We start from the raw sequence: 16,369 nt of genomic DNA, 5'->3' as shown, positions 1-16,369 counted from the left end.
GGGCTTTCGTTCTCCCCAAAATAACTTCATATTCTCCTCGCTTGAATACTGATCTCAACGATTATGATCATATTCGAAATCTGAATTTGGCGGATCCCAAATTCCACTCAAACGGTTCTATCGAATTATTATTGGGCGCATCTGTTTATGCTGAAATTCTCGAGGGGACAATCATTCGTGGAAAGGTTGATGAACCTATTGCAATTAATACTAGTTTAGGATGGCTATTGTCTGGAAGCGTAGGCACTGTAGTGAACTTCAGTTTACCTTCGATTCTACACGTTTCAGAACATGAGGACATTAATGAATTAGTGCAAAATTTTGGACAAAGGAAGAAATTTCTCTAGAAAACCTTCCTACGCCAAATGAAGCTGAAAGCGAGAATCATTTCCTTACAACACATTCACGAGATTCATTGGGTTGATATATGGTCCGATTGCCTTTCAAAACCGAAAATCCGAGTGGTTTGGAGGTTCCTGGTTCTTTCGAATTCGCAAGGAGAATGCTTCTCAGTCTGGAAAACAAGTTCGAGAGTAATTTCGACTTCAGGAGATTATATATTGATTTTATGGTAGATTATGTGAAATCTGGTCATATGAGAGAAGTTAAACTCAATGAAGTTGAAAAGGTTAAATATTTTTTGCCCCATCATGGAGTTTTGAAAAATGTAGGTAATAACTTGAAGTTGAGAACGGTTTTCAATGGTTCGGCTAGAGCCTTGAATGGTTTATCCTTGAATGATACTTTGAATTCAGGTGCTAATTTGCTGCCAGATTTGTCAAGTTTGATACTTCGCTGGTTGAAATACCCGCTCGTTTTCGTTACTGATGTTAAACAAATGTTTCGTCAGATCAGAGTTCATTCTGAGGATCAATTTTATCAGGCAATTTTATGGCGATTTGATCCTTCAGAAGAGATTAAAATATGGTTGCTAGAAACAGTCACTTATGGATTAATATGTAGTCCATATTTGGCAATTCGTGTTACTCGAAAATTGGCTGAGGATGAGTATCACAACTTTCCATTGGGTGCAGAAATATTGAATAGGGAAGTGTACATGGATGATGCCACTTCAGGTGGTTATACTTTGGAAGAAGCTCTCCGCAAACAAATTGAACTCATTAATATTTGCAAAGTGGGTGGCTTCGAGTTGCATAAATGGGTGGCGAATGATGTTAGATTGCTCAAAGATTTGTCTGTACCTCATGCCGAGGATGATACAGGTTTAAGCTTCAGTGTGTTAGGTCTTAAATGGAATGCCGGTGCTGATTACTTCCATTTTGATATTCAGACGCCTCCTATAATTTACGACGAGATTTTCATAACCAAAAGATTTGTTTTATCCAAGATTGCTAAATTGTTTGATCCATTGGGTTGGATAGCTCCGGTCATAATCAATTTCAAAATATTCATTCAGAAACTTTGGTTGAACAAGTTCGATTGGGACGAAGAGTTGCCTTCTGACTTAGCTAAACAATTCATTGAATGCTTCAATGATTTGGGGTGTATCAGTGAAGTGAAGATTGATAGATGGCTGGGTTACAAGCCTGGAGCCCTATCTTATGAAATTCATGGATTCGCAGATGCTTCGAAGGTTGCTTATGGGGCTGTTGTTTATCTGCGCGTTATTTATGATAATCAAGTTAATGTCCATTTGCTTCAAGCGAAAACAAAAGTAGCTCCGTTAAAACCTCTACTCACGATTCCTAGGTTGGAATTGAGTGCTGCTGTTTTACTGGTCAAGTTGGTTCGCAAAGTTTGCGACGCTATTGCCATAGAGAATTGTACTGTCAATTTATGGTCTGACTCGACTGATGTCTTATTTTGGCTACGAGATCATCCGTCTCGTTGGCCAACCTTCATCGCGAATCGTTGCTCAATAGTTCACACGGTCATGCCATCAGCTGTTTGGAGGCATGTTTCATCGTCTGTTAATCCTGCTGACTGTGCTTCAAGAGGTCTAAAGGCAAGCGATTTATGTGATTTTGAATTGTGGTGGAAGGGCCCTAAGTTTTTGAGGGAATCTTTTGAGCCATTTCAGATTCCTATCAATAGTGATCCTACTTCTGATTCAGCAATTGAAGTAAATTGCTTAGTTCATAGTGGGGAGCAAGAAGGGAAACATGGTGTTTGGAATTTAGTTGGTAGGTATTCGAATATAAACAAGTTGAATCGAGTTACTGCATTCATTTTGCGCTTCATTTCGAAATCATTGAAACGGGTTAAGTCAGCACTGTTGATTGAATCCAGTCTTTTTTCAAGTGATTGGTTCAATAGATGCGACGAGGCTGGGTCTGTCGATTTAACCTGTGATGAAATTAAAAGATCGGAATTAACCTGGATATTTCTTGTTCAACATTCTTATTATTCTAAAGAATTTGTTGAAATTTCCAAAAATAAGAGTCTATCAAAAAATAACGCCTTAACAAAATTGGATCCATTTATTAAAGATAATCTGCTAAGAGTTGGGGGTCGCCTAGAGAATTCAATGCTTGATTTTGATGAGATTCATTCATTAATATTACCTTCAAATTGTGAATTATCTTTGTTGCTGGCTAAGAGAGCTCACTTGCGGACGATGCACGGCGGTTTAAAACTGACGTTAGCGACATAACGTCAGGAATATTGGGTAATTCGGGGTAGGCAATTAGTAAAAAGAGTTATTGACAAATGTAACCCTTGTTTGAGATACAGAGCTAGTACAATGTATCAGAAACTGGGTAACCTCCCGAAATTTAGAGTAACGCCGAGTAAACCCTTTGCAAGGTCTGGAGTTGTTTATGCCGGTCCATATTTAATAAAAGCATATTCTGGCCGTTGTCAGAAATTCATGAAATGTTACATAGCTGTTTTCGTATGTCTAAGCACAAAAGCAGTTCATTTGGAACTGGTTACTGGATATTCCTGCACGAATTTTCTTTCTGCATTTCGGAGATTCACTTCAAGACGCGGCTCTTGTTCCGATTTGTACAGCGACCAAGGTACAACATTCGTTGTACCTCTGATAGAGAGTTAAGAGATCTTTATAAAAAATCATCACCATTTGTAAACGATCTAACTAATAAATTAGTAAATGAAGGGACTAAGTGGCATTTCAACCCTCCTGCGGCTCCCCATTTCGGTGGTATTTGGGAAGCTGCAGTGAAGTCAACTAAGCATCATTTGAGGAGGGTGATTGGTGCTCATAAACTAACTTTCGAGGAATTTTATACCTTGCTCACTCAGGTAGAGGCTTGCCTCAACTCGCGACTAATCATGCCTTTGGGTGAGGACATACAACCACTTACTCCCGCTCATTTCCTCATAGGGTGTTCATCATTTTTAGTACCAGAACCCTCTTACTTGAATGAGAATGTGTCTCCTCTATTTCGCTGGAAACAGATCCAACAAATGCTTCAGCACTTTTGGAAACGGTGGTCTAGGGAATACTTGCATTCCCTACAGGTGCGTTATAAATGGAAGAATAATCAACCTGAAGCTCAAGTCGGTGATATTGTCTTGATGATTGATAATGTTACTCCGCCAGCAAAATGGCCATTAGCCGAAATTATTCAAGTTTTTCCTGGTCAGGATAAAATGACAAGAGTTGTGAAGGTGCGTACAGCAGTTTCTGAATTTATTCGACCGAAAACTAAACTAGTGCTATTATCTAAATCTGATGAAAATAATTAGGCTGTGCTAGTATAAATACTTCTATAAGTGGTAGGCAATAGACTACTCAGTATGTTATTGTATTTATTTGTGTCATTGGAATTGTATCATTTTTCCTTCGAAAAATGAAGTGGGTGGAATGTTCGATCCCCGCTTCTTTAGGTATATTTAAAATTTGCGCAAATTCACTGTTGTTATCCCCTCTTTATATTTTCATATGTGTCAATATTCATTCTGAGATTAAGTGGAACCGAGAGTACATCTGCTATTGTTTGCATAATTTGAGTTTACGAAATAAATCGTTGGAAAGTTGAAGTGAAGTTAATAATTCCGCAAAATACTCCAAAATTAAACATCATGCGTCCATCACAGTGTCCGCTGTTCATCATAGCTTTTGGGAATTTACCAACCAATCATCTGTATATCAATCATATGTATCCGAGTATGTATCTATATTATTAACTTCATTTTGTAGATTCATCATGTCTTGAAAAAAACATGGTTGCAATTTCAAAATATGTTGACTCGAGGCCTTCTAAAGACTCCAATTTTGTTTAATTTTTCCCTTACATCCTGTATGATCTATCGAAAAATGCAAATCTGTTTTGAATAATTCTTCATAAAATCTTACTTTTTCGATATAATTGGTAATTTTCTTTATGATACATCACTAAAAAGTTTAAACCAGGGAGATTGTACAAGCTCTTCAAATTTTCGGGAAAATCCAATATTCAAACATAATCGATAATAAAATAGATGCTTCTGAGCAAAGGATTCCTCAAAATCATTTAGCAATCCGATTCGAGAAAAATATATAGAGCGTTCCATTTGAAATAACACAACAATGTCCAACATTCGGTTTAGCCGACGTTGTTCTTTTCTGTGATATTGTAAAATTTGTAGCATTTTTTCTCTTGATTCTGAAATGAAAATTTTCGGAATGGCTCATTGTCCTTGAATTTTCATCACCATTTACATCTGAATATTCTTTTCCAAAAATTTTTTTTTCTTTGAACAGCTCATTTTATTATATTCAATGTAACAATACTGATTATTCGTTATTCTAATAGGCAGTATTATCTATATAGATCATTTCCATAGAGAGAAGCAATATTATTATGGACAAGACTCAAATCGATTTGATTTCAGATAGGTAATGAAATAGTTCGCCAAATTCAGAATTATAGTATTAGCTTGAGATGAAAGAAGTTCAACGGATGCATAGACACACACGATGAAATATAAACAGTCATAATCCCATTCGAGAGAGCCACGATTAGTTTTCTTTCACGTGATTCTTTCCCCTACAGAAGAATGCGATAAAAAATCGTTGAGATATGCCGCCTGGATTGCAATAATGGAGGAAATAACGCGCTGCGCCTCTCTTCACTTAATTCCTCCGTATACTGATATTCCGCCGGTCTACATCTGCTTAATTTGTGAATTCACATTATATATTGAATTCTCATTGTAATCCTTTGAGTGTTGATTCTTCAAATTGCGAAACTCTTTTTCTGAAATTGGTCCTAACTCAACACTTTTTGCTGGACGTTTTAAAACTTCGACAACAACAGGGTGACCAATCCTTTTGCCATCGGAGGCATTCGTCTCATGTTCTTTAGAACTTACTTCATTTTTAGTTCGAGATCTCGTCATGACGCATATGTTTCCAACTATACCGTTCGTCATTTCATTGAGTTCGGCTGAATCTATTTTAATACCCGATAAGACATCTGCTGTTACATTTTCTGAACCTTTTACATAATGAACCGTGAAGTTTAAAATCAAACGGAATTTGGTTAATCGACTAGATGGATTGGTCATATTGAACAAATAAATCAGTGGTCGGTGATCTGTTAAGATTTTAAATTTCCGTCCATACAAATAAGGTCTGAAATGTTTGACTGACCAAACTATTGCTAAGAGCTCTTTTTCCATTGTACAATAGTTCTTTTCTGCTGGATTCAAACTTCGTGAAGCAAAGGCTCTTGGATGGTCATTAGAATTTGATAAAACTGAACCTTATGCAAATCCACTAGCATCCGTTCTTAGAATGAATTCGTTATTCTCTGAAAAATCTGGATACTGAAGAATAGGTGCTGTCCGAAGGACTTGCTTTAAAGTTTGAAATGCTTTTTCGCAATCTTCCGTCCATTGAAAAATTTTTCCTTTGCATGATAAGTTGTTCAATGGTTGAGCGATTGCTGCAAAATTTCGAATGAATTTTCTATAATAATTATCCAATGCAACAGAACGTTTTACTTCCTCAGAGCTTGTAGGTACAGGATATCGTAAAATAGCATCAATCATTTCTGGCAAAATGTCCTTATCCGAAATGACATAGATATAACATTTCCTTCTTCAAGAATTCACATTTACTAGGATTCAATTTCAAATTAACCTATCTCAGGCGTTGTAATTCTTTCAATAAATTTTGATTATGATTTTGCAACGAATGTCCCAAGATTATTGAATCATCCAAAAAAATAAAACATGAATCGTAACTTAACCTGACATAGCTATTGTCATAAGTCTTGAAAATGATTTGGGGCTTGTTTTTAAACTCATTCCTAGTCTTTTCATTTGATATTGACCTCTTTCAGTTATTAATGCTGTATATGGTCTGCTATCGGGATGTAATTCTAACTGGTAATATCCTTGCGCTAAATCTAGATGAGAAAAGTAAGTTGCTCCTGACAAGGAATCTAGTATTTCAGTAATGTTTGGTAATGGAAATTTATCACCTTCAATTTGCTTGTTCAGTAATGTATAATCTAATACTACTCGAAATTTGATCTGGTTTCTTTGGTACTATTAGTTACGGTGAGGACCATTCAGATCTGGCTTCCTCTATAATTCCGTCTCGTAGCATTTTGTCCACTTGTTTATGAATTTCATTTTTCTGTGAATCTATACGGTAATCTATACGGTTTTACGTGAACTGGTTGAGCTTCTGGTTCGAGTAAAATTTTTTGTTGGTATAAATTTGTAACAGTAGGTAGGATCACCGTCTACATGAAAAATATCTGCATACTTGACACAAATTTTTTGTTCGGAAGCTATTTCTTCCTTTTTCGATGATTTCATATTGATTGAATCTAATATTTCATCTACTCTTTATACGGATATTTAATTACTAACATAATTCATACATAATTTATAATATCGAAATTTGAAAGACTCTTCAGTTTTGGAATAAAATTTTTCAACTTTATTTCTCTTCTTCTTTCACTTTATCTTCCGGTTTCGCGATCATTCCAGCGATGATAACATTCGTTCATTTGTTCGTTTGGAATGACACATTCTTCTGTTTTCTCAGTATGACAATAACGAATTATTTCGCATCTAGGTGGTATAATAGTATAATGTTTAACTTTGGATTTCAACGGTACCTCAATTTCTCCATTATTATTCTTTAGTTTTAAAATGAAATTTTCGTAATCAATTACTGCTTTGTGTTTTCGAAAAAATCTGATCCTAGTACACCTTGAGTACATACTTGAGTCGAAGGACTTTATAACTGAACAATTGTGGGCGAATTTTGCATATTTTAAAATAATTGAAATGTTTGCGGAGCCCATGGAAGATGTGCATCCGGCTATACCTTTAATATTTATTTTTTCCTTAGTATCTAAATATTCTTCCTTCGCTAAAAATTCTGGAAATATACAGCTAATGCTTGCACCTGTTTCAATTAAAAAATTCAATTCATTCTTGTCATATTTCACTAAAACATAATTCAAAGCATTTAAATTGTAAATAACATGACTGTTGGTCACGAAAAAACATATTCGCTTCGGTATTTTGTTCTGTACAAGAGTTTGTGCCATTATCGGCAAAATATGCTCTTTGCTGTTTCGAATACCCTTTGTTATTGTTTTTCGAATGATTGGTGGACTTGCGACCACGACCTTGTCCGTAATTATTTTTCGCTGAATTGAAATTATGCTTGTTAGGATTCTCCTTGCGGTCACGACCTCGATGTGAATGGTCAGAATTTCCTTTCCGATTAAAATCATTACGATTTCGATTGAAATTTTTCATATGGAAAACTTTCTGGCTAGATGTTTGAGATGAAATTTTTACAAGTTCCTCTTCCTTAGCTGATGCTACAGCATCTTTGAGGTTGTTAAAATTTCTTGCCTTTATGATAGTTCTGATTTCCGTATTTCGTAATCCATTGGAGAATGCGCCTAAAGCAATTTTTTCATTCACTTTGGCTAAAACAGTTAATGCTTCTGGTGCATTATCTGCTTGAGCGATAGTTAAATCGAAAGACAAATAGTTCAGCAAAATCTTCTATTGTCTTATTCTCTTGTTTCAGATTATGGAGTTGAGTTGATAAAGCTGGTGGTGACTTTTTAGTTATGAGGATTTTTTTCATATCTAGCACCAAATCTTTAACTTCCTGTCAATTTGATTTTTAGAACATAATTGATCAGAGACTTTTTACCTTGATAATCGAGCATATCGGTATATAACTCTATGGCATTAATTAATTGCAATACGGTCTCTTCTTCATTAGTCATAGCTGGCAATAAAGAGGATGCTGTCATTAAATAAAATTTTTCCGTCATTGTTGATTTTTCTGAATTATGTTTATCTTCAATTAATTTAGATCATTTTTGAACCAATTTTCTAGATTCTGACAGTGACTTTTCTATGATTGCTTGGTGAGGACTCAATGCTTTGAAAAATTTGGTTCCGACTTGACAGTTTCATTCAACTTGTTGAATTTATATTCTAACTGGACTAGTTCATGAAGAAATTTATTGACTCTTTCGGCCCGTTCCCTACGTTCTCGCGGCTTCTTTTTAATATTTTCGAGGAATTTTTGGGACACCCCACTTAACTCGGCAAATAGTTCATCAAATTCCATGGACAATTAGACATAACAAGAAAAAAATTCTTACGGTTTATTTTTCCTTTACACTAAATCTTGGTGACTTCTCCTGACCTCGAGTTGTACCTTCTTTACAATAGCTTTCTTGACTTTCCAATACAAATTAGGATGGCTCCAATACATATTAGAATGAAAGCGACTATCCCTAGGATTTCCAGTGTTGAAAGGGTCTTGGCTTTAATTGATGAAATGGCTGCACTATTTCCAGTTTGGGCAAAGATTACCTCTTCTTGATTGGATTGTCCCAATCCCATCTAGTAGAACTATGAACACTCAGTCAAAACCATATGGACCTTTAACTGCATAGGACTGGCAGGATCGCCATGTGATGTACGCAGCTAGGGTAGGTTCGGCCAATCGTATATGAAGTGGAGGGATGACGAATAATATTAGGCAGACTCATCAAAGGGTGTTTATTTCTTAAGACATGTTGAACGGATCACAGACTATAACTCAGATTCAGATCGAATCGACAATTGTATGATGTAATTCAATAATGAATGAATACACACAGTGAATGGAATCTCTTAGCCAAATGCTATATATTATTTATACATTGTTTACGTGTTGTGGTTATGATACATCATGAATTGAAAGATATGAATGACAATGGTTACAAACATACAGATACAGATTACGTGTTATCTCAAGATCAGTTCTATCTGAGGCACGTTTCTAATAATGATGTAAGGTTTTACAGGCCTTGCCGTCTCGCGTATGAAAATATACAGGTTGTTTATACTGATACATACTACAGTGTGAATGTGGTCCAAATTCTCCGTACTGACTGAGAAACAAAAACTGAAGGCGGCTCGCTCCACTCGCTAAAGATTTCGCTCTTAATTGCGCTTTGTTTTGGGAATTGCGAAATTTCACTCGATGCGAGTAATTGATGCCCGAGTGATTTCCGCGAGGAAATTGCTCTAATATAAACGCAGCTCAAAGTAGCTTTAATTTTAAATCTTCATTCAACCCTACTAACGTCCAGTTTCATAATCGAATTTAACGTCACTTTAAGCTTGGAGCTTCCTTTGCTGTCATTTTTAGTAGGGTCACGTCCGGTTTCATAATCCAATTTAAAGTCACTTAAAGCTTAAAGCTTCCTTTAGTGTCATTTTTAGTAGGGTTAAAGGAAGTTTTAAAATTAAAGTAACTTTAGGTTTGATTATGAAACTGGACGTTGGAGGAAGCTATAAAATTAATGGGACTTCAGGTTTGATTATGAAACCGGCCGTAATAATGACAGTAAACGAAGCTTGAAGTGAACTTGATTATGAAACTGGATGTTATTATGGTCGATGTTGATTCTTACGGACGGAACAGTGATAGTGGTATTGTTGCCTGTTCTTCCCTTGGAAAACGTTTAGAAAACTGTTGATTAAACAAACCCAGTGGAAAGTATTCACCCAACACTACGACCCTTGCACCATACGTCATAGTTGGTGATGAAGCTTTCCCCTTAAAAACTCTGTTCTGTTGTGGCCCTACCTAGGACGTCAATCAGCTGAGGAAGCTGATAAAAATAATTCCAACCATAGATTATCATTGCGAGGCGAGTTACATATTAGAATCCTCCTATCTTCATATAAAAGACCCATGGTTCATCTTGGGATATCATATTACACTGATACCAGGAATTATCCTATGAGTAGGGGAATAGTAGGTTACATGTAATATTAATTACGATAGTTAAGGATTATTGTATTGAATGTCGAGACTTTAACATTGTCCACTTCAACAATAATCAATAAAGCTTTTTAAAAATCAAAGTTATTAATTCAGAAACATAAGTGGCGCAGTCGGTAGGATACCCAAAACATTTTTTTTGACAAACATCGCAAAGAAAATTGTGTTCGTTTCAACGATTAGTTGGGTATTCTGAAATTTTCATCGAACCTTGGCCCCAAAATCGACCAAGTTCAACCCAGTGGTACAACACCAGCGAGCAGAAGTCAACATCGCGGAAGCTCATAGTTAGGACAACCAATCATCAGCATTCAGGAGGAGAAATTATAGTTAGGTACGGAGTTTCTAGAACGAAACTGCCTGCTATAATCGCTGTATCCCCTGAAGCAGAAGAAAAAGAAGAAAGAAGAAATCTTTATGAAGCCAATAGCGTAAGTTTCACACCCTTTTTCCACAATCCAATCACTTTATAGTTTTATGCTCATTTTAATTTTTTCCTCATCATTTGAATACTTGATTTTTTCTCGTGATTCTATTGTGATATACAAGTTGATATTCATATGAACAATATTAGGGATCGTAGTCCTTTAAGAAGAGAAAACAGAGAAAAAATAATGGCAGTTCCTCAAATTCAAAAACATCACATTGATTGCATTCCAGAATATGACGGAAATCCAGCAACTTTGGCTATTTTTATTCAATCCAGCGAGTATTTGATTAATAATTTTTCCGATCAAAATAACATTGCAAACTCACAAAATGAATTTCTGCTTCGAGCCATCATTGGCAAGTTAACCGGAAGAGCACTTAATTTAGTAGGTACTAGAGGAAATCTGAGAAACTGGCTATCAATTAAGAACTTACTGTTGCAATTTTTCTCAGATCAGCGAGATGAAAATTGTTTAGTTGGAGATTTGATGCATATAAGACAGGGAAAATTCGAAAATCCGGTCAACTTTGGTCACAGATGTCAAGATCTTTTAAGTTTACTTCTCAACAAAATTCAGTTAACGGAAGTAGATCCGAATATTATCGAATTGAAGAAAACTTTGTTTGAAAATCAGGCACTTAATGCTTTTCTTAGGGGTCTTCATTCTAATTTGCCTATAAGATTGAGAAATCCACAAACCTTAGAACAGGCTATTTCATTTACAATTGGAGAACAGAATTTTGCGTATGCTAGGCGGAATTTAACAAACACTTATTCTCCAAGTCCTCAATTAAAACCTTCTTTTCCGATTAAACAAAATATTGCACGCCCCCTGTATCAGAATTTAAGTCCTATTCATCAAACACCATTACCACAAGTTCGCCAAAATTTAATTAATTCAAGTCAAAATAATCCAAGGAGCATTCAGTTTAGAAATGTGACACCAAACCGTTCACAACCGGTCCCTATGGACACATCGGCAGCAAATACAAGACGCACGGAAAGACCGCAAAGTCGAATTCAACCCAATCGGATAAATCAAAGAAATTTCATTTCTGAAGAACTCTTTCAGCATGATATCGATGAAAGTATTAATCAGTATGATGCAAACGATTCATACTACGATGATTATTCTAACATGTCCAATTACGCAAGCGATCAGTATGAAGTTACGCCGCAGTTCTGTAACGATAATCAATACTCTGATTTACCTGATGAAAATTTTCAGTCTCTATCAACCCACCAGGATCAAACCTAATCAACATTACAAATATTAATAATTCTGCTCTACCCTTCATAAAAATCCCAAAAGTCGGTTTGAAATTTATGATTGATACTGGAAGCTCAAAAACCCTAATCAGCCCCCGAACTGTTGAAAAATTCTATCAAAAATTCATCAGATATTCTCCCTTCAAAATAAAAACAGCTCAAAAAATTACATATCATGAATACATTGCGCATATACCACTCCCAAAAATTTTCAAAACTAAAGAATACTTCGATTTCCACATTTTTGAGTTTAATGAAGAGTATGACGGATTAATTGGAATGGATTTACTGACCCATTTAGGTGCTAATATCGATCTAAAAAATAATGTGCTTTTTACAAAAAATGGACCTATTCCTTTATATTCCAAAAATAACTCTTACTCATACGCCCTACCACCTAGATCTCAAAAAGTTATAAAAGTACCCATAAATTCAATCGAAGTCAATCAAGGTATTGTAGAGTATGTGAAATTGAAGGAAGGTATCGAAATTCCACAATCTTTAATTAAAATAGAAAATAACGAAGCTTACCTGACAATAACGAATAGTAATGAGACGGAAGAACAAATTACGATAAATCCACTCGAAATCATCGAAATTAATGAATCCGATATTACACCGATCACAACAGTCCAAAATGACGCAAAAACTGATAATCTCTTGAAAGAAAACATGAAAAATCTTCGCTTAGAACACCTGAATAAAGAAGAAAAAGAAGCCATTCGAAAATTATGCTTTGAATATAGGGACGTTTTTCACTGCAAAAAATTACCCTTAAGTTTCACGAATGTAGTCAAACATGAAATAAGAACTTCGGACGAAACACCAATTTTCCAAAAAGCATATAGAATGCCAGAAACACAAAAGAGAGAAGTTGAAAGACAAGTTGAAGAACTTTTGAAAAACGACATTATTCAACCGTCCAGTAGTCCATGGAGCAGCCCAGTCATCGTAGTTCCAAAAAAAATTGACGCATCTGGAGAACAAAAATATCGGTTATGTGTAGACTATAGATTACTCAATAAAAAGAGCATTGACGATCAATATCCACTCCCAAATATCACGGAAGTATTGGACAAGCTAGGAAATTGCAAATATTTTTCCACACTCGACCTAGCATCAGGGTACCATCAAATAGAAATGCATCCTAGAGATATACCTAAGACAGCATTTTCCACAGAAAGAGGACATTATGAATATAAAAGACTGCCTTTTGGACTGAAAAACGCACCAAGAACATTTGAAAGAATAATGGACAACATTTTATGAGGCATTATGAATGAAGCGTGTGTAGTTTATTTGGATGATATAGTTATATTTTCAACATCACTTCAAGAACATCTAGAAAAACTGCGTAAGGTATTCGATCGCCTTAGAGCAGCAAACTTAAAAATCCAAATGGAAAAATCCGAGTTTTTAAAAAAAGAGGTTCAAGTCTTCGGACACATTATAACATCAGAAGGTCTTAAACCAAACCCACTAAAAATTGATTCAATCTTACGATACCCAATTCCCAAAACACCAACAGAACTAAAAGGATTTCTCGGACTCACGGGATATTACCGTAAGTTCATAAAAGACTACGCCAAGATAACAAAACCGATGACTGTTTGTCTAAAAAAAGGAAAAAAAATCACTCACTCGGAAGATTTCATACAATCATTCAACAAATGTAAAGAAATATTAACCAACCCCCCAGTTTTGCAATATCCTGATTTCAGTAAAAGTTTCATAGTCACTACAGATGCATCAAACGTCGCCATTGGAGCTATTTTATCGCAAGGACCCATTGGTTCTGAAAGACCAATATGCTACGCATCGAGAACTCTTAATCAATCTGAAGAACGCTACAGCACCATCGAAAAAGAACTTTTAGCAGTAGTTTGGGCAGTGAAGTACTTTAGGCCATACCTATATGGAAGGAAATTTACAATTTGTACTGATCATCGACCTCTAATTTGGTTAGACAAACTCAAGGAACCAAATTCAAAATTACAAAGATGGAAAATTCGACTAGAAGAGTATGACTACCAACTCGCATACAAAAAAGGATCTATAAACAAGAATGCTGACGCATTATCAAGAATACAATTGAATACTACAGACACTGAATCTCTAATAAATAACGTAGACGAAGACGAAATCGAAAGGCTATTGGAAGACGCTTCATCAGTCGAGATGTCAGAATCAGAATTGGATGAAATCCTGAAAAACCTAGATACGGTGGAATAGGGACATAAAGAAAATTCAGAAAGTAATGAAGACACAATGCACTCTACAAATACGGACACGGAAAACTCATCACCGATAAAAATATCAAACGACTTCATTGACTCGAAACCAAATCAATATTTTATTCAGGAAGTGTATAATAACCCGAAAGCCGTGAGAAAAGAATCCATGGGAAACATAAAAAAATTTTACGTGCAAATCAGCACTTCGAACAACGAAGACGAGATCATTAAATTCTTAAAAGAATATACTGCAGATAAGAAGAGATATTATTTCCACTTCGAATCCGAGAACATGTTTGAAACATTCAGCAACGTTGTAAACAAGCTATTCAACAGAAACGGACCAGAGATAATATACTGCACTGAAAGGAGAGAAGTAATCCAAGATGACGAACTTATCAACCAAGCGATTAAATTCCAACACGAGGGAAAAACAAACCATAGAGGTGTAAACGAGACCCTGAGACAACTTCAGCGAAAATATTATTTTCCATCCATGAAAGAATACATTTCGAACTATATAGCGAACTGCGAAATTTGCAAAAAAAAATAAATACGAGAGAAACCCTCCAAAAATCGATATGATGTTAACAGATACCCCATTCAGGCCTTTTGAAAAAATACATCTAGATATTTATACCTTGGAAGGTACGAAATTTCTAACTATTGTTGACGCATTCACGAAATTAGGTCAAGCTATAGAACTGAAATCCAAAAATGCTGTAGATATATTTCATGCCCTATTAAATTACTTTTCTTTTTACGGAACACCGCAACTTATAAGCTCAGATCAAGGAATGGAATTTTTCGGACATATTATAAAAGAACTTCTAGAAACACATAAAATAAACACTCATTTCACAACAGCACATCATCCAGATTCTGACGGAATAATTGAGAGATTTCATTCAACAATAGCAGAACACTGCAGAATTCTAAGGTCACAATCCAAAGACGCCATAGGAATCATTATGAAATATGCTATAATAGGTTATAACAACTCGATTCATTCCACAACCAAACTAACCCCAATCGAACTCACATTCGGCCATTAAAAACTGAAAGACCCCCTAGATATCTTGTATGACAAACAAATGTATAGTGACTTTCTACAAAAACATAAGGAAAAACTAGCTTTAGTTTATGATAAAATCAACGAAAATATAATTACTCATAAAAATAGGATTGTCGAAAAAATTAACGAAAATACAAAAAACCCTTTCAAAGTTGGTCAAACAGTCTACGAAAAAAGCTATAAATATGCACGAAACAAAAGCGGACCTAAATTCAGCGGACCATTTACCATTACAAAAATATTACCAGGTAATAAAGCGCTTATTCAAAAAATTGAAGGTAACAAATCGAAACAAAACATTGGTCGGACAGTTCATTTGAAAAATCTAAGACAACCAATTGTTACAGGCTCATCACCCTCGCAACAATCTGCGTGTCCATCATCGTAGAATGTACGGAAATAAAGATAACCCAAATAACAGATAATCCCGGCATGTTACCCCTGAAAAAGGGATCATCTCAAAATATTGTAAACTATTGGACACTTATCCAAATCTTCGATTTATCCAACATTACGGTGGAATTCAATAAATTAATATCTAGCTATCAAAATATGAACACATCATTTCACAGTTCAACACACGGCAAAAGCTATTTACATGAAATCTCTAATCACAAATATATCTTAGATTATAAAATCAGTGAAACTCGTAAGAAACTCAGGCAATTAATAACAATCCCGAAAATTAGAGGAAGGAGAGGTTTGATAAATGGATTAGGTTCCGTATGGAAATCAATAACAGGAAATCTAGATCAAAGTGACGCTGACAAATATGATAAAGCAATTCAAAATTTGAAAGACTCACAGCAGAACTTGATTGAAGTGGCAAATTCTCAAATCAGTTTAACAGAAAATTCAATAAATATCTTCAATAATTCTATGAGCAAGTTGCAACATAATCAAGCACTCTTGGAGAATAAAATCAGCCAAATAAATTTCTGGATGAACTCATCAGCCATGGATTCATGGGATGATTTCACTTTTATTGTTCTAAACTCAGTTTTCACACACATTACTCTAGCAATAGACAGCATAAACCAAATATTGAGCGATATAAAAATAGCTATTTCTTTTGCCCAAACAGGAACTCTTCATTCATCTATAATCTCACATGAAGAATT

At 35.3% G+C, this 16,369-nt stretch overlaps 1 protein-coding gene across 1 annotated transcript; it reads left to right on the top strand.

Moving 5' to 3' along the window:
- Positions 1–427: 427 nt before the first annotated feature.
- On the top strand, positions 428–11,928 carry LOC123318365. The gene is made up of 3 exons (XM_044905004.1): positions 428–2,144; positions 10,424–10,671; positions 11,743–11,928. The coding sequence occupies exons 1-3, from the start codon at positions 428–430 to the stop codon at positions 11,926–11,928; spliced, it is 2,151 nt and encodes a 716-aa protein (XP_044760939.1).
- Positions 11,929–16,369: the final 4,441 nt, after the last annotated feature.

Source organism: Coccinella septempunctata, chromosome 1 (assembly GCF_907165205.1).
Source record: "Coccinella septempunctata chromosome 1, icCocSept1.1, whole genome shotgun sequence".
NCBI classification, from domain to species: domain Eukaryota; kingdom Metazoa; phylum Arthropoda; class Insecta; order Coleoptera; family Coccinellidae; genus Coccinella; species Coccinella septempunctata.
The sequence above is the reverse complement of the archived record's forward strand: the minus strand, read 5'-3'. Positions and strand labels throughout refer to the sequence as shown.